The sequence below is a fragment of the Cladophialophora carrionii genome, assembly GCF_000365165.1.
Source record: "Cladophialophora carrionii CBS 160.54 unplaced genomic scaffold supercont1.9, whole genome shotgun sequence".
In the NCBI taxonomy this organism is placed as follows: Eukaryota; Fungi; Ascomycota; class Eurotiomycetes; order Chaetothyriales; family Herpotrichiellaceae; genus Cladophialophora; species Cladophialophora carrionii.
The window spans coordinates 1,066,959-1,087,754 of record NW_008481834.1 but is presented as its reverse complement, the minus strand read 5'-3'; the positions used below and the strand labels follow the sequence as shown (position 1 = coordinate 1,087,754).

The 20,796-nt window shown below is 53.9% G+C and overlaps 9 protein-coding genes across 9 annotated transcripts; 3 read left to right on the top strand and 6 right to left on the bottom strand.

Moving 5' to 3' along the window:
• Window positions 1-238: 238 nt before the first annotated feature.
• On the bottom strand, window positions 239-758 carry G647_09470 (cytochrome c; the record flags this gene model as incomplete). Its single annotated transcript, XM_008733773.1, has 2 exons — window positions 239-358; window positions 414-758. 2 exons carry the CDS (start codon window positions 756-758, stop codon window positions 239-241), a joined length of 465 nt encoding a protein of 154 aa, XP_008731995.1.
• Window positions 759-1,911: 1,153 nt separating this feature from the next.
• Window positions 1,912-3,018, bottom strand: G647_09469 (uncharacterized protein; the record flags this gene model as incomplete). Its single annotated transcript, XM_008733772.1, has 1 exon — window positions 1,912-3,018. One exon carries the CDS (start codon window positions 3,016-3,018, stop codon window positions 1,912-1,914), a length of 1,107 nt encoding a protein of 368 aa, XP_008731994.1.
• A 704-nt stretch (window positions 3,019-3,722) lies between these two features.
• On the bottom strand, window positions 3,723-5,104 carry G647_09468 (mannose-6-phosphate isomerase, class I; the record flags this gene model as incomplete). Its single annotated transcript, XM_008733771.1, has 2 exons — window positions 3,723-5,023; window positions 5,074-5,104. 2 exons carry the CDS (start codon window positions 5,102-5,104, stop codon window positions 3,723-3,725), a joined length of 1,332 nt encoding a protein of 443 aa, XP_008731993.1.
• A 571-nt stretch (window positions 5,105-5,675) lies between these two features.
• On the top strand, window positions 5,676-6,801 carry G647_09467 (uncharacterized protein; the record flags this gene model as incomplete). The annotated part of the gene is made up of 3 exons (XM_008733770.1): window positions 5,676-5,856; window positions 5,911-6,427; window positions 6,480-6,801. 3 exons carry the CDS (start codon window positions 5,676-5,678, stop codon window positions 6,799-6,801), a joined length of 1,020 nt encoding a protein of 339 aa, XP_008731992.1.
• Window positions 6,802-6,932: 131 nt separating this feature from the next.
• On the bottom strand, window positions 6,933-7,427 carry G647_09466 (uncharacterized protein; the record flags this gene model as incomplete). Its single annotated transcript, XM_008733769.1, has 2 exons — window positions 6,933-6,979; window positions 7,028-7,427. 2 exons carry the CDS (start codon window positions 7,425-7,427, stop codon window positions 6,933-6,935), a joined length of 447 nt encoding a protein of 148 aa, XP_008731991.1.
• Window positions 7,428-7,769: 342 nt separating this feature from the next.
• Window positions 7,770-9,074, top strand: G647_09465 (GTP cyclohydrolase II; the record flags this gene model as incomplete). Its single annotated transcript, XM_008733768.1, has 1 exon — window positions 7,770-9,074. One exon carries the CDS (start codon window positions 7,770-7,772, stop codon window positions 9,072-9,074), a length of 1,305 nt encoding a protein of 434 aa, XP_008731990.1.
• Window positions 9,075-10,121: 1,047 nt separating this feature from the next.
• G647_09464 (uncharacterized protein) lies at window positions 10,122-11,314 on the bottom strand (the record flags this gene model as incomplete). The annotated part of the gene is made up of 3 exons (XM_008733767.1): window positions 10,122-10,211; window positions 10,296-10,757; window positions 10,967-11,314. 3 exons carry the CDS (start codon window positions 11,312-11,314, stop codon window positions 10,122-10,124), a joined length of 900 nt encoding a protein of 299 aa, XP_008731989.1.
• Window positions 11,315-12,643: 1,329 nt separating this feature from the next.
• Window positions 12,644-15,125, bottom strand: G647_09463 (uncharacterized protein; the record flags this gene model as incomplete). Its single annotated transcript, XM_008733766.1, has 3 exons — window positions 12,644-14,113; window positions 14,161-14,910; window positions 14,964-15,125. 3 exons carry the CDS (start codon window positions 15,123-15,125, stop codon window positions 12,644-12,646), a joined length of 2,382 nt encoding a protein of 793 aa, XP_008731988.1.
• Window positions 15,126-18,756: 3,631 nt separating this feature from the next.
• G647_09462 (uncharacterized protein) lies at window positions 18,757-19,818 on the top strand (the record flags this gene model as incomplete). Its single annotated transcript, XM_008733765.1, has 4 exons — window positions 18,757-18,830; window positions 18,987-19,013; window positions 19,072-19,306; window positions 19,363-19,818. 4 exons carry the CDS (start codon window positions 18,757-18,759, stop codon window positions 19,816-19,818), a joined length of 792 nt encoding a protein of 263 aa, XP_008731987.1.
• Window positions 19,819-20,796: the final 978 nt, after the last annotated feature.

Here is a 20,796-nt window from a genome sequence, read left to right as displayed (position 1 = left end):
TGCAGGTACGGCTTCAAAGGACCAGGTAACAGGAGGATTTTTATGTACAAGGAGCTTCGTCTACCGGCTTCTCCGGCTTCCCATCCAGTCGTAGCGTAATTGCTATGCAAGTCCAACCGTCAAATTAGGTAAATGTGCGCCTCGCCGTTCTTGATGATACAAGCAGCCGATGATCCCGAGGAACGTCGAAATGTGCGCGGAGCGAAGAAGCTGAGGCGCGAGTAGATCCAGATGATGTCTACTTGGTCTCTTCACGCAACCAGGTGATCAGATCGTTCCTGTCCTTGCCTTTCTTCAGACCACCGAAAGCCATCTTGGTGCCCGGGATGTACTTCTTGGGGTTCTCGAGGTACTCGAACTAATCACAGGTTAGACAACAGGCAAGAGCGATCTGAGACAAGTAGGAAACTCACCAAAGTGTCTTCCTTCCACGTGATGCCTTTTGACTTGTTTGCATCTGTATATGAGAAACCCTCGACGGAGCCGGTCTTGCGACCGAAGAGACCGTGCAGGTTGGGGCCGATCTTGTTGCCCTCTGATTCAACGACGGTGTGGCATTGTGCGCATCTTGTCTTGAACAAGTTGGCACCCTTCTTTGCGTCACCTGCAGTAAATGAATGTGAGCTTGTGTCCCATGTCTCTTCTCGCCGCTCTTGCTTTGCAGCCTGTTCCGCAACAGCTTCCTTTGCTTGCTTTCCTGACATCGATTCGAGCTCGTCAAGCTCTTGAGGGAGATATGCGAAGTAGCCCCAAACCATGGTTTCGAGCTTAGATATACGGCAGCGGAATATCTCATCGATGGTTACGGTAGAGCAGGGAGGGTGGCGTGACGGCTGGTTGAGCGCGTCGCCCAAGTCGACGCGGCCATGAAACAGATACACGCTGTCGTGCGCGAGTGGCGTGATCGTGACAGTGACACACCGTCCTTCTCCCCTCCCGTTTTCGAGTGATGAAAGCATCAAGTGAAGCTGTTGCGAAGCTGCGAAGGCCAGTGGAGCAGGAGACACTCACCTTCCTTGAAACCGTCGTCCTTGCCCATTCTGATGTGATGAAAGAAGCTGGGGTAATAAAGGTGGTAGTATGGATACGAATGAGGGAGCTCTCGTGTATGAGATAGCTTAAGCAGTTGTTGCAGGCGTAGATGGCAAAAGAGACTGAAGCAAAAAAGTTGAAGGGGAACAAAGACCAGAAAAAGGTCTGTGACGCCGATGAATGACCAGGATCGAATCCACTTTCAGCACTCGCTCGCTCGTCTTCCGCCCGGCTCTTGGGGCTCTTTCTGGTTCTGCCCAGGCGACCCGACGAATCACATGGGCCCTGTTGTCATCGGCAGTTTTCGGGGCCGCAATCACTCAGCGCACGAGGAGCAATCGGAACAGCATGGTCTCATCCAGCTGCGCCAATTTCAGAATTTAATCTCTGCGTTCTTTCTTCCGGTCTTGAAATAGATCTATCTGCCTGTCATTCTTGTATCTGTGGGTACCTGACCTGAAATGCGATGCAGACATGGCCGGCTTTGTCTGTGACGTCCTTGCTGCGACTCCCACAGGCTCCAACACAGATGGCAGGCAAAGAATACAAGCTCTATCTAGCCGAGCAGGTGGCGATGACGTCGTCGACACATTCGGAGCAGCGGCAGCCTCTACACAGTAGACGTCAGAGGTCGAGCCCGGGTATGCGTACCATGACCATGACCGTGCAGCCTGCATCACTCCATGGTCTGGTATCGTTTGCTTAACCCAGAGCAGTAACACAGCGCAACGCAGCACAGCACAGCGTCGCACCAGAACCGTTGGAGAAGCCAGTCGAGATCTAGTTTGCGCCACAGATGCCACACGAGGATCTACGAACACTTGTACCTCGTACGAGCCCATGCTCTGCCATCCCGCATCATCCCCCGGACTTAGCACACTACTCCATCGTGGCCCAGAATTCGTCAATGAGCTCATGTCTCTTCACGGCAAGGTCAAAGTCTGCGTAAGGCTGCCCAGTTGCATAAGCTTCATACAGCCGGCCGATATTCTGTCCCTGGGTTGGCAGCGCGGTCCATTCTTCACCACCCTCGTCCGTGACAAATTCCTCGATCTCGCCCTTCTCAGCGTTGGAGAACCGAATGCTTAAAGCCTTGGCCATTTGCGGTCCAGCGCTCGCAAACTCGACGGCCAATTCTCCCTTGGTGCCATATATCCGCCAGGTCGAGCCAGGGGAGCCAATAAACCTGTCTCCAGCTCGGAGGTGGAAGCTGAACACCGCAGACGGATGCCGGTCAAGCCGCCCCTGCAGCAGGATCTGGTCGGGCGTGTTCTTGTCGTAGAGCTCCTCCGACAGCGACCCGTCGGGCTTCATGAGATGCATTTTCCGCCGGAGGTTGACTGCCAGCGGCGTGTAGCTGCCGGCCTTCAACTCTCCCAGCGCGTACAGTATCGAGTCGAGAACGTGGCCTCCGTAGATGGTCAGCAAATTGCCGCCGACCCTGCGTTCCATGAAGTAGTGATATCGGTCGCTCGCCGCGTTGTTCTGCCACACGTGAATGGCACCCTGGTAGTTCACACTGTGGATTTCACCCAGAGCGCCCGAGTCAACCAGTTCTTTGACCTTGTTCACACTCGGTGACATGCGGCCCTGAAGCCCGATCATGGTTTTGACCTTGTTCTCCTTGGCAACGGCCGCCATCTCCTTTGCTTGTGCCGTGGTCGCGGCGAGCGGCCACTCGACAAAGACATTCCTGCCGGCCTTGAGGGCTGGCATGGCGACATCATAGTGCGTGTCCGCTCGGGTCGAGACCACGTAGAGATCGACGTCCGGGTCCGCTGCCAAAGCCTCGTACGTGTCGTACGCCTTGGTCGTCTCGGGCAGATTATGTGCCTTGATCGCCGCCTTGGTCGATTCTATCGACGAGTTGCACAAGGCCACGATTTCGTAGTTGGGAGATTTGGCGAGTCGAGGCAGATGAGCCAACGTCGCCCAGGCGCCTTGTTTTGCCGACAGGCCTACGATGCCCACACGGACTGGAGCCATTGTGGTGGTTGTGTTGAGGAGGCTCCCACTGAGTACGGTAGTAATTAATTACTGTATGGGGGAGGGGAGCAATATGTGGGCGGAAATCAGCGCCACCAGAATTTTATTGTCACCTCTTGAATCGATGGACGACTCTCTGGCCCAATGCCGGCATTAATTACGCTGACCACCTTTTATATGTCTCTGTGTCTACCAAGCCCGTCGGTCTGGTTGGTGAATAGCAAAGGTGAGAAAAAGTCGCTTACTTCGAACTGGACAGGACGACAGGCTTACAAATCGGGCGACTGACTTGACTGCCACTTGATGATCCTATTAGCGCACTACGACGTCTCTTTTGCCTAGCTCCGCCAGAGGTTGGTGTGACACTATCCGATTTCGCGAATTAGCTCACATAGAAGTGACGATACAGTGCCGTTGCTGGGGCCTCGTTTCACGGGATGAGGTTGCCTGAGAATCAAACCAAGGCCATCTACAGTATCTATGTTGCGAGGGTGGAATCTCACCCATCCCAGGCGTTCTCACTCACTCTATCTACCTGGCATCGATCTGTTCAAGCATTGGCTGTCTCCAAAGCCTGGCTCTCTGGTACTGCCACTGAAGCCGCTCATTTTCTGACATCGTCGCTTGCATAAAGTGTCATTACCTCGGTCGCTGGCATCGAGCTATCCTCACAATCGACTATTCATACCTTTCGGTTCGACTAGTCAATGCGTCCCATTGTGCTTCGCCGCGTCCCCAATCTCGCAGAAGGCTCTGAATGTAACCATCTCCTTGGCACTGCTCTCCACCACCAATTCGGCTGTCGCACCCACAAAATACACCCAACCTTCCTTGAAGTCTTCCTTTTTGGGTCCCACGCTGATGGTGCCTTCGCCACTCGTGCAGATGATGATGCTCGGTCCGGCGAGACCTTCGAACGTGGCCTTAGCGCCTTCTTTCTTGAGCACTGTGCGCACCACGCTGAATTCTTCAATGGGTGGGTCATAGAGTAGAGATTCACTGTTCGAGCTGTACGCCTTGTCATTCAGAGTGACGTATGGGTAATCAACCGGCTGGAGGAGTTGTTGCTCGGGTGGGTTATGGTCATATGTCAGAATATCCGTCAGTGTGTTCACGTCCTGGAATTTCGGGGTGAAGCCCGCGCGGATGACATTGTCGCTGCTGGCCATACATTCAATGATATCGCCGGAGATGTATGCATGAATGTCGTCTGCTTTCAGGTACATGGCTTGTCCTGGCTGCAACCTGACGAAGTTCAAGAAAAAGAGCACGAAGAGGCCGATGTCTTCGGGAAACTGGCTGTTACAGCGCTGGACGAGTTCGCAGAGTTCCTCGGAGGTGTTCACGCTGGGTCCCGGGGAGATGGAACCTTGCTTCGCCAGGTCTAGGAGAGCGTGCGACTTCTCAGCGACTTCCTCTTTGGAAGATTTCATGAGCGAGCTGAATGCCGATCTCAGGCGGGATTTGGCCTCGGCTTCAGATGGCGATGGATCGTTGGCGATCTCTTCAAGACCTTTGGCTTCATTTTCGCCGACCAATTCGCGGAGAGGCGGGATGGTGGAGAGGAAATGAGCGATTTCCTTGAGAGGCCGGAAGCCGCAGAGACCTTCGAAGGGAGTGATGGCCAGGGTCATCTCAGGTTTGTGGTTATCATCTGGGTAGTTCTTCGGGTCCTTTGCATGGAGCTTCTCGGCGAGTTTCTTATTGGGATGAGCCTGGATCGACAAGGCTTTGTTGATGGACAGGACCTTGAAGAGAAACGGCAGTTTCTTGTTGTACTTCTCGGTGATGTCGCTTCCCATCAATGCCTGGTTGTCTGAAACGAGGTCAAGTAGTGACCGGCCGGTGGTGAGATCCTTGGAAGGCAATGACGGGTGGGTGCCCATCCATAGCTCAGCGTAAGGCTTATCATCCTGCACGGTGAAGCTGTCTGAGGGCGTTGCAGCAGCGTATCTGGCGGCTGCAGAGTCCTTTCCCTTCTTGCCCCAGTCGTAGCTGTTACAGCCTTGACAAGGTCAACATTCATAGATTACCACGCCATAATACGACACTTACCGCATTGCAGGCGAAGCAGGGGTACTTGCATGATGTCTGGATTCTGGCTGTAATACTGAGAACCTGTCAAGGTGAAGGGTGTGCGCACACTCAGTCGGACTTTGGGACGAGGACGTTTTAACTAAGAAACCAATCTCGAGAGGAAGAAGAAAAGATCAAGATGGCGGTGAAGAGGATGAAAGTGGCTTGAGATCCAGTGGAAATGGAGGCTTTCGCAGCAGTGGCAGGTGTAGATTCGTGGAAACGTGGTTGGTCAGGGACCGAGAAATATCGACTGAGGCATCAGTGACCAAGAGGAGCGGGAAAGCGGTCCGCTCGCCGTCATACGAACTTGCGCCTGTGCTGAAACCGCCCGCTGTAGACATTCCGGTGGCTGGTTCTGCCTCGAGCGCAGTTCCATCATCCTTTGAGTGGCTGTGAGTGGCTCTGGCACCGTAACGGCCATGGCTGCTTCTAGTCCACTTGGTTGAGGACACAACTATGAGTCTTGGTCGCCCTCTTGCTGCATGTATGGACCGAGACTTTACAGCGGGGGTGTCTCTTAAACATTTCGTATGACCACGTATACTATTGTTAAAACTAGCCATTTGTCGCATCTAAACATGTCATCTCGCCCCAGAGCGGGCCGGGGCACGACTGGCCGCGATGGCACAGAAGTCCTTGAAAACGATCTGCTCAACCGGACCCTTGAGAGTCTCCGAAAGGTCAAAGAATATAATGACAAGCAAAAGGACCTTGGGGATGATATTATGGCTCTCGAAGGCGAGATGAAGGCCAACGGACGTGAGTGGCACTACTGCAACACTGTTTTTGATTCGCCTGATCAACTGGATACAGGTACCTCCGACCAACTGCAGCGCCTGGATCAACTTTATAGGGAGATGCTTCGTTACGCGGAGCTGGAGCGAAAGGTGCAGGAGGAAGAAGACTTTATCAGCAATCTCGCTATCCTGAAGACTCTCAAGACGAGCGACGAACCCGCACCGCGGAATGGCCAGTCCAAGGTGCGGAAGCAGCAGAGATCCAATATCGACCCTGATGCGGTGGATTCACCGGGGCCTAGCCCAGGAGACGGGCGCTCGGAGTTGATGAAACGAGTCAAGGGGACATCCCAACGTAGCTCAAGTACAGCGAGCCAGAATCGAGCACCATCAGCCATCAGGGACGACAGCGTTGAGACAAACGTGGGACTTCAGGCCGAAAGGACGGGGCAGCTGAAGCCTGAAGTGGAAGTCTTTTACAAATACCCGGACCTCAAGATTCCCAAAGACACCAAGGACCAAAAGGCGCAAGATGAACTCGAAGGCGTGGGCATCCACGTCATCATCAAGAAGGTGCTACAGGACAGAAAGCCGTGAGTTAAGACAATCCAGTACCGTCGGGTAACGATTCTGATGAAGCTGCAGCGTTCAATACGACGTGAGGGACCCAGAGGTCGATGCCTCGTCGGGCAAGCCAACCTCGCGGCGGGTCCTTGCTAAGAATCTTCTGCCCATCCCGAAAGACAACCCGACCTTCCAATATTTCAAGGACGGCACGAGTGTGTACGCCAAGTATCCCTATACTGACACATTCTACAAAGCCACAGTGCAGAGTTTCAAGAAACCTAACTACAGCCTGAGCTTTGACGACGACGACCAGGGGCTGCAGACTGTGGAAGGCCGTTTCGTCTTCGAGAACAAGGACAACAAGGACAACAAGCCGAAAGACAGCAAGCCGAAGAACTGAATGAGCGGCCAGGGGAGCGCACCAGATCCAGCGCGAGGGGATTCCAGGAGGAAGACCCCTGCAAGCTAGGCAGTTGCGTCTTCTGCGAGTCAGAATCACGATAGGGACGATGGGTCGGAGGACTGAATCGTCTATTGATTAAGTTGGGCCTCGCTGGCTAGATAGGCGGCACCACTATCTGATCTGTGGTTAGCGTAGGAGTTCTGAGCGTACTGTCTGCACTCACCGGCCCAAACCTCGTAGACCAAGACCCGGTTCTCCTGGTCGAACTCGAGCACATAGGTGAAGACTTCGTCCCACGATTGCCCTGTGCTGATCCAGGTGAAGATTGCTTCGCCTCGCACCGATACCTTGGACACCTCGGCGTCGACGACGAAGTTGCTGAACTTCATGTCCTCATACTTCAAGTGCGAAGACAGAAGTTGAAAGTAGGCCTCCAAGCCTGCTTGTCCTCGAAAGTCACGGCCCAGGAACGGTGCCAATTGAGGCAGACCATGTTCCACGGCCAGCACGTCATCGGAAGATGAGAAATGGCTGAGGACGTTCGCTGGCGCCTCCTTGTTGGCGAACGAGCTGCAGAATGCTTGAGACGCGGCGAGGAGGGCGTCTCGTTTCGAGGCAGGCATTCTTTCGACCGAGATGCTATCGTCTGGTGTTGGTGCTTACCCAATGCTCCGCGCCGACTGACCAAGCAGCAGCAGAGAAGAATTGGCAAAGTGCGGAGGCAGGGCCGAGGTGGTCGACGTGGTGGAAGCGGCGGCTGCGGCACCGGGACATTTCATCAGCCATTTACCATTTACCATATTAACATCTACCACTTACCATCCACCCATTTCTCCCCTCTTCCGTCCTCGACGATTTCAGTCCGCTTGTGCCTGGATTGTGTGCTCGTACTCCTGGCTACAGTCGCCATGACACCCCTTGGGATATAGACCTGGTCCTCTTCGCCTATACGACTCCGGGCCACCATGGCTCGCACCACCGCCGACTACCCCTCCCACGCCTCCCCCGTCATATCTCCCGTCGCCCGACCGTCGACAGCATACTTGGCCAACTGGTCTGACCTCGACGATGGCGGCGCTCCCACCCCCGGCCTTCCGAATAATCTCGTCTCCCCGGCCTTTACTCCACCAGCAACACCGGGCGCAGGCACACCCTCTCGCCATCTCCATGTTGAGCCCAAATCCATTCCTGTTGACACCTCGCTCGACGACCCGTCCGTCAAGCAACCTCGCCTGGTCGAGAAGCTACCACACGTGGAGTGTCTAGTACGTGCGAGGATACCCACAACCTCCGGCGCCGAGATGTTCCTGCATCTGTACCAAAATGACTCCGACAACAAGGAGCATTTGGCAATTGTGTTTGGCAACGGCATTCGGAGTCGGAGTCTCGATGCCGAGAAGCCCGGGGAGACAGAGATGGATCGTATGATTCGGGGAGCCTACGTGGGACGACTACGACCGGGACGTACGAGTTCGAGGATCGACCCTTCCGAGCAGAATAAACGACCACATACCAAGCGGCTACGAAGCGGTTCGGCGCTGAAGAATGTGACCACCCTCCCTGAAGACGGGGTCCTTGAGGTCCCTTCTGAGGCCTTGAGTGCTGCCGTTCAGCCTCCGCCAGCCAAGGACGAACAAAACGCCGAACAACCGGCAAATCATCAGTCTCCTGCCAGTCTGAACACTCTCCTCGAAAATACACTTATAACAACGTCCTCGGCCGGCAAGGCACCCCTCGTCCGCATCCACTCCGAATGCTACACGGGCGAAACTGCCTGGTCAGCCCGCTGCGATTGCGGCGAACAGCTGGACGAAGCAGCTCGACTCATGTCTCTTCGAAATTCCACCGGCGGCGTCATAGTTTATCTTCGCCAAGAAGGCCGTGGCATCGGCCTGGCTTCTAAATTAAAAGCGTACAACCTTCAAGATCTGGGAAACGATACAGTAGAAGCAAATCTGTTACTCAGACATCCCGCCGACGCAAGAACCTATGGTCTTGCGACTGCTATTCTGCAAGATCTTGGGCTGGGAACGGATAGCGATGCGGAAAAGCCAGAGAGCGAACGGGGGATCAGGCTTCTAACCAACAATCCCGACAAAGTGAGAGCAGTTGAAGGACCCGGTAAAGAAGTCCGGGTCAGAGAAAGGGTGCCCATGATACCCATTGCCTGGCGAACGGGCGGAATCAAAGGGGTCAGAGGGGCCGAGATCGAGAAATACCTCGAGACTAAGATTGGGCGAATGGGACATATGATTCATGAGGAGTCCTAGGGCTTGTGCGTCCTACAGATTGGGCCGACAGTGGCTTTGTCGCCAAACCGTGCTTGCAAGCTGAACGCAGAGAGTTTCCCACTCAGTCCACCGCTCAGCACCGCTCAGCCTTGCAAGGGGATCGGGTCTTACAAGCCTCACTGAACAGTGGTGAGAGTACGTGTCTAGCAGACAAACTTGCCGAATGAACCCGCGGAATCCAGTGCCACAAGCCACGAATACCATCCTAACGACATGGATGGCCGCTTTCGAACTGCCATAGGGTTGTACTGCCTCTCACGCGACCTCATCCACTAGAGGCCCAGGCAGCTCAGTCCGACAACGACTTCCACAATACTCAGTGAGCAGCAAAACAATTGCCAGACGCGACCGGTCTACCAAACCGCCACAGCATCACGATTGTGCAATCTACCTTCGCAGTCCTGGTGGGCCGGCAGGTTCGATACCTAATCTGTCAGTCCGTTGCTTGGTGTAATTAGTTGATACCAAGCAGAACGAAAGAAAAGAGAAAGAAAAGAGAAAGAAAGACGAAACCTCCTCACCGGAACCGAACCATCTCCTCCGTCGCCACAGGAAAGAGCTCCGAATTTGGACTTAAAAAGACCGAGCACACTCGGTGCATACCTCAACCGCTCGTGCGCAGGGGGCAGTACCTACGGTGCGAGGAATACAGGTCACGCATATACACACATATAAACATATATGCACTCAACATAGAGATATGTAGTGCACGTATATACAGTCGTAAAGATGAGCCTCACAAACTGCGGCTTGCAATTGCAAACCTTGTGAATGGCAAAAAGGGAAGTCGACTTGCATTTGACTGACACAGTCACGCCTCGCGCGCAGTACTGACGCTCTCTGTCAAGATACTGGTACTGGTTCTGCTACCCGTATCAAACTGTATCCATGTGTGTTTGTGTCTCAGATCACATGCACATAAGAGCAAGCATATGGAATACAGTACGAGTATGTCCATTGCAGGCAGCGTGGCAGCCAGCTCGACTCGACGCGCCCAGCAAAGTACCTGTCAAATTGTAGTACCCATCACCAGATGCCCAACCACAATTTCCTCCGCCTCTTCTCCGGTTGGGCCTGAGGCTGGGATTCCTGTCCGGGATCTTGACCAGGTAATGACTCGCCCTCGGCGGCAGCAGCCAGGCCGGTCGCAGCTCTCCCCCTCGTCGCGGCCTCCTGCTCCTCCCTCAGCACGGCATCCACGCCCCTTTCCTTGACCCTCCTCAACCTGTCGCCCTGCGACTCCAGTCTCTTCATGAACTCGATCTGGTGCTCGCCGGGCTGCATGCCCAGCTTGATCATGTCCGCACCGGTCAAGACGATCTCCCTCCCGCCTTGAGTGCGCTCCTTGTTCGTGAGCCCGTCGTCCCAGGGCACCAGGCCGCGCACGTCGATGCCCTGGTCTTCGTCGGCGTTGAGATCCTCGAGGCCGTGCGCACGACGGTACAGTCGGCGTTTCTGCGCGTCCAGGATCTTCTGCTGTCGTGACTCGTTCGTCCGCTGCGTCTCGTACTCGATGTGCAGGCGCAGCACCGACAGCGTCTCCGAGATGTATTCGATCGGGTGCAGCGGGAAGGACGAGAGCGAGGGCAGGAGATGCGCGTAGGGCGACGTGCGCACGAACGACTGCGTCATGGTGATGCACGCCAGGATGGTGAGGGTGCCCTACATGCCCCCCACGCAGGGGGGATAAATATCAGTCGTCGTGAAGCAAGTAAAGCTATCTGCAGGGCGAGCTAGCTATCTAGCCAGGTCGTGGATCTGCGTGAACGAGGAGATTGTGCCATTTTGGGTGCTTTTCTTTTGCGTCCCCGTCTTACGGCCTCTCCTTCTCCCCCAACACGACTCATTCGCTGTGGGACTACTGGACTCACCATTGTAATCCATAGATGAATCTTCCGATCCGTCAGAAACCAATGCATGAATGTGCCTTGGTTGGGGAACATGTGCGGGTACGACCTGTGCTGCTGCCTCGCCTTCTCTTCCGAGGTCGTCCCCTGGTTATACGCGGCCGTTGGCCTTCGCGGACGGTTCAATCGCGCGGGATGTGACGGCGGGCGGAATTTATCTGGTTGTTCCAGAACGATGGGTTTGCCGCTGTTTGTGGAGGCGGCGCGACGGGCGGTGGTTATGCTGATTCGAGGCCGAGCATGCTGATATTGATGCTGGCTGCGGATGACGGTGTTGCGGAGACATTGTCGACACATCGACAAGGGAGACATCGTTCCGCTCAGAAATGCCCTCGATGGGTGTGCCCCTGGTAGAGCGCTCATCGTGGCGAGCTGTCTCGACCAAGGAAGGGTTGTTGGTACTCGTTCTCGTTTCTCGTTCTCGTCCTGGTCCTCTGATCCTCCAAGGTCGCAATATGCGCAATGAGGATGAACCAATTGAAATCTCGCCAAGACGGAAATACCCGGGCTCGTTTCCACTACTGGAAAGGCACGCTAACTACTCCGGAATTAGTCAGCTACAAAAAACACTCGAAGTAATTACCTCGTTCATCTCGTCCAGCCTCAGACTATTGGGTACACATTAAAGACAGCCTGATGATGAGGACTCGCAGCATGGATCTTTTGGCCAGCCTGGATCTCAACGATTACCTGGCATGATGGCCATTGCTCGACTCATGCTTGAATTGCCACCCGGACATCTATCACCGATCAGAGCAGAATGACAGAGTCCGTTCTCACGTCAACCTCCGTCAGATTAGACTATGCACAACTGTATTCCAGCACGCCGTGACACGTCTGTGGCATTCTTCAGCTCCAAGTCGCCATCATAGCAACCTGCCAGCTTCATCCAGGGTACTTGACACCTGCTCGTGAAATAGCGCCATAGCCATCTGACTCGCACCACTTGTGAAGCGGCCACGCTGCTGACACGGGTAAAGCAAGACACACGGCCTCGAAAGATCCAGACCACTTAGAGACAAATATCAGTGTGATCCAATATCGCATTGATTGCTCACAAGCTATCTCTGTCAATCTGGAAACCGCGAATCCAGTCATGGTCTTGGACACCGACCACCAAATACCAATTCCAACACCACAATAATCCATAGACCACGTCCTGTCCATACATATGGTATCTAGCTGTACAGCCTCTCACCTCCAAGGGCGGTTAACAAAGGAAAAAGTCTGTCGCTGTCTTAGCTGACAATGCCAGCACCTTGGCAATCCCAAAATGCAACCTCATACAAAGCAAATAATTCGTCGTCCGAAACCAACTCTCCCGAAACACCACTGACCCAAAACAATGCGTTCCCAATGCAAGTGAGCCCATTTCCGGGGTGTAAGAATCGAAAGCCGCACCTGTCGCGGACTGATCCGGGGAAGCAGGCAGCGCTTGGCAGCGCTTGGTGCAGCTTGTTCCCACATTCTGTTCACAACGCCGCCAAACATATATCGCTCATAAATTTGCTGTCATAGGATACACTCCTCCTCTTTTCGTACAGGATATCAGGCAGAGTATATCGTGCTAAGATGGTCAGAACAGGTACTTTTGGGGTCTCAAGGAGTGTGGTGAGTTGGCTGGTGGATAGCAATCATCGTTTATCGATACATCTGGCCTGTTGCCAAAATGCTGTTGGCAGCTGCAGATGCCCAATCGTTCTCCTCGTATGGCGGCGTAGGCCAGTGGGAAGGTACATGGTCATGTTCACTGCGCTTCTTGGTGATGTTCAGCGGCTGAACTGTGGAAGTGGTGTTTGAGTTGAAGTGCACACCGTCCCTCTTCGCCGAAGGCGATGGCGTGAGGTAGGCACCGTGCAAAGCCGGGTTGCTCGGGATCTGTGGTAATGACTGCCTGTTGTAGTCTTTCTGTGCCAATGCGTGTCGCTGTGCCTGGTCTTTGGGATAGCCCTTCTGGTCAAGTCGCCGCACCGCCCGCTGAGCTGAGCGCAAGGCTTCATCAAGCAACTCATCCGCTTCTTCAGGCGTCTCGTACTGATTGATTGCGATAGGACGACGCGAGATGCGGTTATTCGTGGGAGCCGGGACTTGTGCCAGATTCTCGCTGGACCGGCTCCCTTGTGATCTCGGGACTGAATGCGTCCTCTTCAGAGACCCTTGGTTGGAGGTCACCTCTGTCGACGACTTCCTGTGTCCCATCTCTGGTTCGGCACGATCAAGACTGTATCTCACATTTTGTAAGATCTTGTCAAGGTCGGAGAAATCGTGGTTGACTTCGGGAATGGCGCTGTCGACCATGAGCGACGATCTGTTAGACCATGGGACGTTGGCCGCATTTGCCTCGACATCGTCACCGCTGGGTGACGCCAGTCCGTGCCGTCCAGAGAAGCGCCTCGCCCGCTTGCGCAGATGTGAGAAGAAGCTCTCCTTCTGACCACTGGGTGGTGACACGAGGCCGCTGTTGGCGTTGAGTGCCCGCTCGGCCTCCTGGCGGTGGAGATCGGCGTAATGATTACCGTGTGAGTTGATGGACAACTGCCGACCAATCTTCTTCGATTTCTCTTCGGCCGGTTTGGATTCGTGCTTCGACTCGCTGGAAGACACATATGTAGAGCTTGCCTGTGCGGTGACGGCGTTGGGCAGTGGTGAGATAGGGCGGATTGAAGGCAGTATTGGCATTGGTGCAGCGCCGTTAGAGTTGGTGCCATTGGTCCACGTCGCACGCTTACTCGCTTGAGGTCGAAGTCTGCTGACAAGTCCTTCTGGTTCTTGCTGCACCGCCTTCGGCTCGGGAGTGTGTTGAGGCACGGCGGGGGCGCTTTCACGAGCAATGAGGGATCTCCGGAACCAGGAGGGCTTCGAAGTGATGGTTGGGGTGTCGGCCACGTCCTTTGATCTGAAAATCAAATCCGAGTGCTTCCGGCCGAGCAGCCGTGATGATGACTTGGGCCTGAGAGGATCAACAGCGTCGACAAAGAACTCGTGGTCCATTGCTTGCTTCGATGTTGGACGATTCTTGGGATCCCACATCAAACACCACGTGACGAAGTTGCTGAAGGCCAAGGGCCACTGTGGAGGCTGTAGAATAGTTTCCATGGCGTGAGGAGCCATCTGTAACTAGTTAGCATGGCGACAAGCATTCGAATAGATCAAATTACCTTGGGGAACGAGAAACACAGCTTTTGAGCCAGCTTAGTCCCTTCTCTCCATTCACCGCCTCCCACCCGGTTTCCGGTTTTCGTGTACCAGCTCCCTGGGCTGCCCATAACTTCACAGATCCGCCACACCTGGTCCACTTCGTTGCTCCCCGGAAACAAAGGCTTCAGAGTGGCAATTTCGACCGCCATCGCTCCAATGGCCCAAATGTCCACAGGAGCAGAGTACTCCCCAGCCCTGAGAAGTACCTCTGGCGCTCGGTACCATCGAGTAGAGACATAGGTGGTGTATGGTAATTTGGAGTGGGTCTCTCGAGCCAACCCGAAATCGGCGATCTTGATTGAATAAGTTGGCGGTGTAGAAGGCGGAGTGACTAGTGAGGAATATCTGCTGAAAGTTGACTGGGAATCCTGAGGTGCTGAAGTAGAGACGAGGATGTTTTCTGGCTTGATGTCGCGGTGGAAGAAGTTGTGGTTGTGGATGTGATCGAGACCGGACAGGATCTGGTAAAGGATGCTTTTGACACTTCTTGCGTCCATACATTTGTGTTCCCGCGCTTTCATCAACTGATAAAGGTTACCGTCCATGTATTCCATGCAAATATGCAGTTTCTTGCTGAATGGATCCAAGAAGATATCCAACGCGGGAACCAGATGCGCATGATTGGGGAGTGTCCGTAAGAATATGACTTCGCGAAGCTCGAGGCATGGTCCAAAGGATTCAAAGGTCTTTTTCATCGTTTTGATTGCGACCTGGAATCATTAGTGTCAGCAGCTTCCGCAGTCAATAGTGCAAGTGGACAAACCATCGTGTTCCGCCGTGCGACACTCGCACCGTTCGCCCGTACTCTGGCCAAAGCAACACTTCCGAAACTGCCATCTCCAATGTCCTTGATCACTTCAAACCGGTCCTCCAGTGCAACCAAGGCGTACGAGGCAGGCCTCTGGCTATACTCCGTGACGGCCATCTTGTCCGACAGGTTTTCCGGCTGGCTCAGGGCACCTTTTCCGTCCTCCTCGGTGGTTGTGGGATATACGGTGTGGGCGTATTTATTGTGGCTTCCCTGCGCCCATGGATGGGTGTTCTTGAGAAACTTAACACGTCATCTTTTCGTTGTTTCGGTGGAATTAGTACGTTGTCTCAGGAAGACAGTCGGGACAGGCTGGACGTCGTCTTCGATCTTGTCGTGCAATACTCAGTACTTGTCGAGGTAGGCCTACACACGCAGACGTTGTGATGAGGAGGGAGATGGGATGGGGATCCAGGTTGAGCTTCAAGAAGCTCTTGCTCGGATCAGGATCAGAGTCCTCAGCAGGACCCAGTGCAAAGTCGCTCGAGGCAGCTAGGGGAACTAGCTACGGGAGGGTCGATTGGCGGAGTCGACCCGCAAGGGGCGTTGGGAAAGTGGATAGACAAGTCTTCCCCTTTCTTGAATGCAATGGAGGGGCTTTCGTCACAGGCTAGTATCGCAGGGACGTGTTTGACGTGACAGGCATCATTCGGCTGCGTTGATGCTGCGCTCGGACAATTTGCTGGGAAGTGGGAGGCGCGCCTTGACTCTGCAGGCAAGGCCAGGGGGGCTGGAGATGGGAGAGAAGTCGGAGTCTGGTCTTGCACGAATGCCCCAAAGCGCACAGGATTGGAAAATTGCGCTGACCGGGCTGAAATAAATTCGTTCCTTCTGCACATCGAGCAGACCAAAAGGAGAGTGGGTTGAGTTGTTCGGCGGTGTTTTGAAAAGGGAGAGACAGGTGACAGGACAGTGGTGGACAAGCGAAACGAGATCGTACTGGTGTGGTGTCAGCACTTGATGCGAGGCTTTAGGTTATGAGGCGCGAGTTCCATCCGGCATCTGGGGCCCGCGGCGCATCAAACCAGGGCAACAGCTTAAAACAGTCAAGCCTTGATTTTAGGGCTTCCTGGACACTGGTTTAGTCTCCCGGAAACACAGGGCAGTCTGCCAAAGTTTGGGCTCGTGTGGTTGGAGAGGTGAAGCAGGGGCCGTGCCTGACCACCGTGGCTAGGCTGGCCTGGTAGCTGCTCAGCTTGTCAAACTCCGGCCACTGAACGGCCGCGGTAAGCCCCGCCGGCCCCAAGCCCTCAGAGATCCAGCACTGAGAAACCACTGAGCCCATCCGGACGGGGCGCGGAATGCGGAACTCTTCAGCCAAACAGCGATCGTGCTGTGTCCTATTTTGCTTTCGGACAAGCAACGCAGCAGTCAGAGCGTGAGAATACTCTCATCAAGCAGATAGTATTGCTAATCATTGTGTCCCCTGAAAATCACACCGATGGCCAGAAAGAACGTTAAACCAAGGTGGATGCACAGTCGCCGAGAGCACGTGAACGCTGGGCGCACTGCCAGTCGTTCAATCTAGACGCAAGACTGCTGTCGTGGATGCTTGCTGGGGAGGCGGCCGTCTTCCAAGCTCGGAGGCGGCAGCACCACAGTATAAGGAGCAGCCCCGAGCAACTCAACATTTACCAGTTCGGAGTACAAGGAACCCGGACGCTCGTGCTGCTTGTTCTGAAAGCAATGCGGACCCGGCTGACGAAGGAGTCTGAGGCTCCTCATTTGCCGAGTCGATCCTCGATCGTCATCTTGTCATCACCTGTCGTCACCATGGTCTCGAGCACCTTGGGGACTTCGTACGGAGTCCGAGTACGAAATCTGTCCACGAGAGAGCCTCGTGATTCCAAAGTACTACTACTAATGAACGAGTAGAGCGCGCATCGTTCGCCGTCGTACAAAAAAGACCATGTCGCAGACGCGGTGTGCAGCATTTAAAATAATAAGTTGCAGTGCGTACACGACAGCAGGCTCATTCGCCCGTCGCTCTCATCTCCCTCACTACTGGGTATGTACGGAGTCCGCAGTAACTCGTACTGTGTACGCTGTTGCTGGGGCCAGATGAGCATGCCTGCTGCCTGGCGCAACTTGTAAGAATCCAATGAGCCAAGCTACATTATTACGAAGCCTTCCCAGGGCTCCCAACTGGGAATCCAAATTATTGAAAAGCACACCGTCAGTAAATTGCCACGTTTCTGGTGGCCGAACAGCAGACGCAAAACCCGGCCTATCCGCCCCTTGAGCTAGCAGCACACGGTTCCTGGTGACAGTGCCAAAAACAGGTTTAGGCGGACCTCGACTGGATTTGTGGCTGGTCGCAACTCGCCGCAACCTTGCATCAGGACCGGGGCGTTTCTGGTGCCGGCCAGAAGCGCTGATCCAATCTCAGAGCCTTTTTCGATTGGCCTCAACCGTCGCCGACTTTTCGATAGAACCGGACTGGGGTCGACCACCACCAAAAGCGTGTTGACCGACTCTGACCGTGTCAACATCGCGCACCGATATTTGCTCGCCAAAAGCCATGGAAGTCATGGCATGCCCCTTGTCCAGGCCCTCAAGCACGCTAATCTGGCGGATCACATCGATTTTCTCGAAGCCCAAAAGCACGAGGAGTGAAACCGTCATGAGACACGACCCGAAGGCTGATGCTCTCGCCAACCTCAAGTAAAATTACTGGGTACCACGGATTGCAGTAACGCACCCGTACATCGGATAGTTTTGGACCCTTGAGAACAATCTCACCCCTTTGGTTAATTGAAGGATGCTGTCGCGAAGGCAATTCTATGATCAATAGATTATGTCTTCGGCAGGCCGGAAAGGCAAACCATCGGTTGCTGAAAACGTGATACAATCGTGGATCTTATTCTAGATCGAAGTGACAAGTTTGACCTCCACTGGCTGCACTGCTCAAGCCCAAATCTATCTCAACGTGGGAAACCATAACCCTCCACACACGTTTGGAATGACACAACGTTCTTATTGCCTGACGACTTCGTTCTCGCTCATTGACTGTCATTAAGCTAGCTTGCCGTTGACATAAAGCAACACGTCTGCCGGTGGTTATGTAGCCGCTATCGGTGTCGACAGTCGAAGATTACATACCTGGTAAGTACGGTATATATCTGGCCAACTGGAAGCTTGCTGCATGCCAAGAAGCATAACAACTGCAGAAAGCCAATTTGAACACAACTCCAACTGCGGATTTATGTATGCTTGGTTGTGAGCATTGAATCCCTTCGCTGAAGGCAAGTTGATATCACAAGCTTCATTAGCAAACAAGTGCTGTGGATAGTTCTTGCCGGACAGAGAGACTGTTTCTAGTCACCAAGGTGTGAACATTGTCCTTGGGTGTGTACCAGCAAGGCGAATCTGTTTGACAAACTACAAGTTGAGCCTTGCAGCAAACAAGGACTCATCACTTCCCTTGCCAGTCAAGCTGCACGATCGAGAGTTCAGAACAAGCGGTCTCATTGCATCCTCCAAGGTCTTACCCAGCGGCCAAAGAGGTTACTTTGCAAAGCACAAGACATGTAAGTGACTGATACCCTGGGCCTGGACCGGATCGTAGCTGGATGAGCCCCTGCTCCCAACTCAGGGTGAAGTACTCCGTAGAACCGATTGAATGCTTCCTCGCTACTTCACTCCTGGCTGCTCGCCCTTCACTGACATTTTGATAGAGGCCTTGGCGCTCGATTTGCCGCCTATAATTCCCTTCCGCTCTTAGTCGACCTCTTCCTCTGCTAGAACCATGTCGCAAAAGTCATGGAAGTCTAAGACCAATTCTCAGAAGCAGCGACCATACTGGGAACGAAAGCAGGAGTCGTAAGCCTGTTTAGCCCTTTCTTGATTCTCTTCTTTCCCGCTTCTTCAGCATCTGACCCAACTGTCCTCTGTCTCTTCTATTTCGTTTCACTCTCACCTCGACTCAACAATCAACATGAATACTGTCCGCCTGCCTCCCGCTGACTTCGGATCCAGATTCGCCAATGTCGACATGGGACCATTGTAGGCGCCTTGCCAGATTCCATTCACCAGACCGTCACCTTGCTAAAATCATCTGCAGGATCGAATGCACCATTTGCCATGTCAAATGCTTTCAAGGCCGCTTCTCCCGCTCCCAACTGGATAAGTACAAGGCAGCGCTTGCGAGAGAACGTCGAGGTGGGCCACCAGCGGAACTTCCGCGTTGCGCAAGCTGCACACCGAAGCCTGTAGCGGAGCTCCACTGCACTGGTTGTCGCCTGACCAAAGACTTGAGCTTCTTCTCCAAGCAGCAACGAAAGAAACCGGACGATGCCGTAAGCGAACAATGAGGCAGATAAACATTGAGAGCTCTCCTGCTGACAAGGACCAGAAATGCATGAACTGCCAACAAGAGATCGAAGACCGTCTTCCCCATCTTGATGATGCCCTTGAAGAAGAACGCATACGAGAAGAACACCGTCGACAGACAGCTCCAAGCTCGACACTGAGCACCGTCTCTGGATCTGCCAGTGGTTCTGGTGTCCAGTCTCGAGCACAATCCAGTAACGGTGACGGAATCTACTTGGGTGAAGACCGTGAATCTGCCTGGGGCGGTATGGATGTCCGCTCGCAATCTCCCGCCAACACCGAGGTCTCTGATTCCCGTAGCACCTCTAGCTATTCCGGACGTGGATCCAGGAATAACTTTGCGAAGCAAGGCGCCTACAACCCACCGATTCAAGCGCGTGTGCAAAATCAGCTCGAGCGCGAGGAAAGACAGAGACAAGAAGCGCAAATGGCCAGCAAGCAGGACAGCTCCGATGACGACGATGACTGGGAACTGTAATGGGCTAGGTTGAACCGACATCGCCTCTACATCATTCCTGGCGAGAGTCCAATGATTGCAGCAGAGGAAATCAGTCCCTCTTCTGCTGAAGAGTGGTCCCACGGTTACTTCAAGCTGTGGAGTGGGAATCTTGCAAATCTTGCAATCGACGTGCACACAGCAAACACAGGAAACACGAAACATGGTTATTTGGTTGCACAGTTACCAGCTTGGCGGCTGGGGGCGTGTGAGGTGCAAGTTGCTGGTACTGCCTGCTTTTTACGTTAAGCTCTGCACGGGATTGCAGCAAATGTTACAGCACGGCAGCGGCGCGTGCAAGCGCTTTCCGATTGTTTCAAGACATAGACATTAGATCGGCTTCGAAGCACTCACTTTGCACTTGCTGCCACTTTCGACTCCAACATCTTGATATCCTATCACGGACTCAGTGCCCGTGTTTGCCGACCTTGATCTAGCCACATCCCCATCCTCGCCTGGTCCGCATCCAGAAGCGACGCCGCCAGGCTGTCCGGAAGCGCTAGGTTCAGAGGGTTCGGAGCATGAGCAAATCTCACAGACTGCGAGAAGAAGCGTTGTCTAGAATCCGATGAGGATGCTTCCTCGGCGTAACCAAGGCCACTCGGACGTAAGAAAAACCCGGGTACTGCTCGTGCATGACCAGAGTACTGTGGCGAGGTTTATTCCAAGGATACCAGGTACTGTACTCCGTAATTCGTGGTGACTCTCATTGCAGACTCTCAACAATTGCGGTTTGCGTAGCCTGTTCCGCCAATGAAATCGCCCACACTGCGGAGGATCCCGGTAACTTTTCCGTGCCTCGTCTACCGACGAAGGTCTCTACCTCGACCTCGATGAGCTTGCTCACTAGGTCAGGTATCAAGAATTCACGACATAGGCGGGAGACACCGTTTTGCATATATATATTGGACTTTTGAAGCTCCTGTAAAGCGGATGGGAGAAGCATAGGTCTCGGCGCAA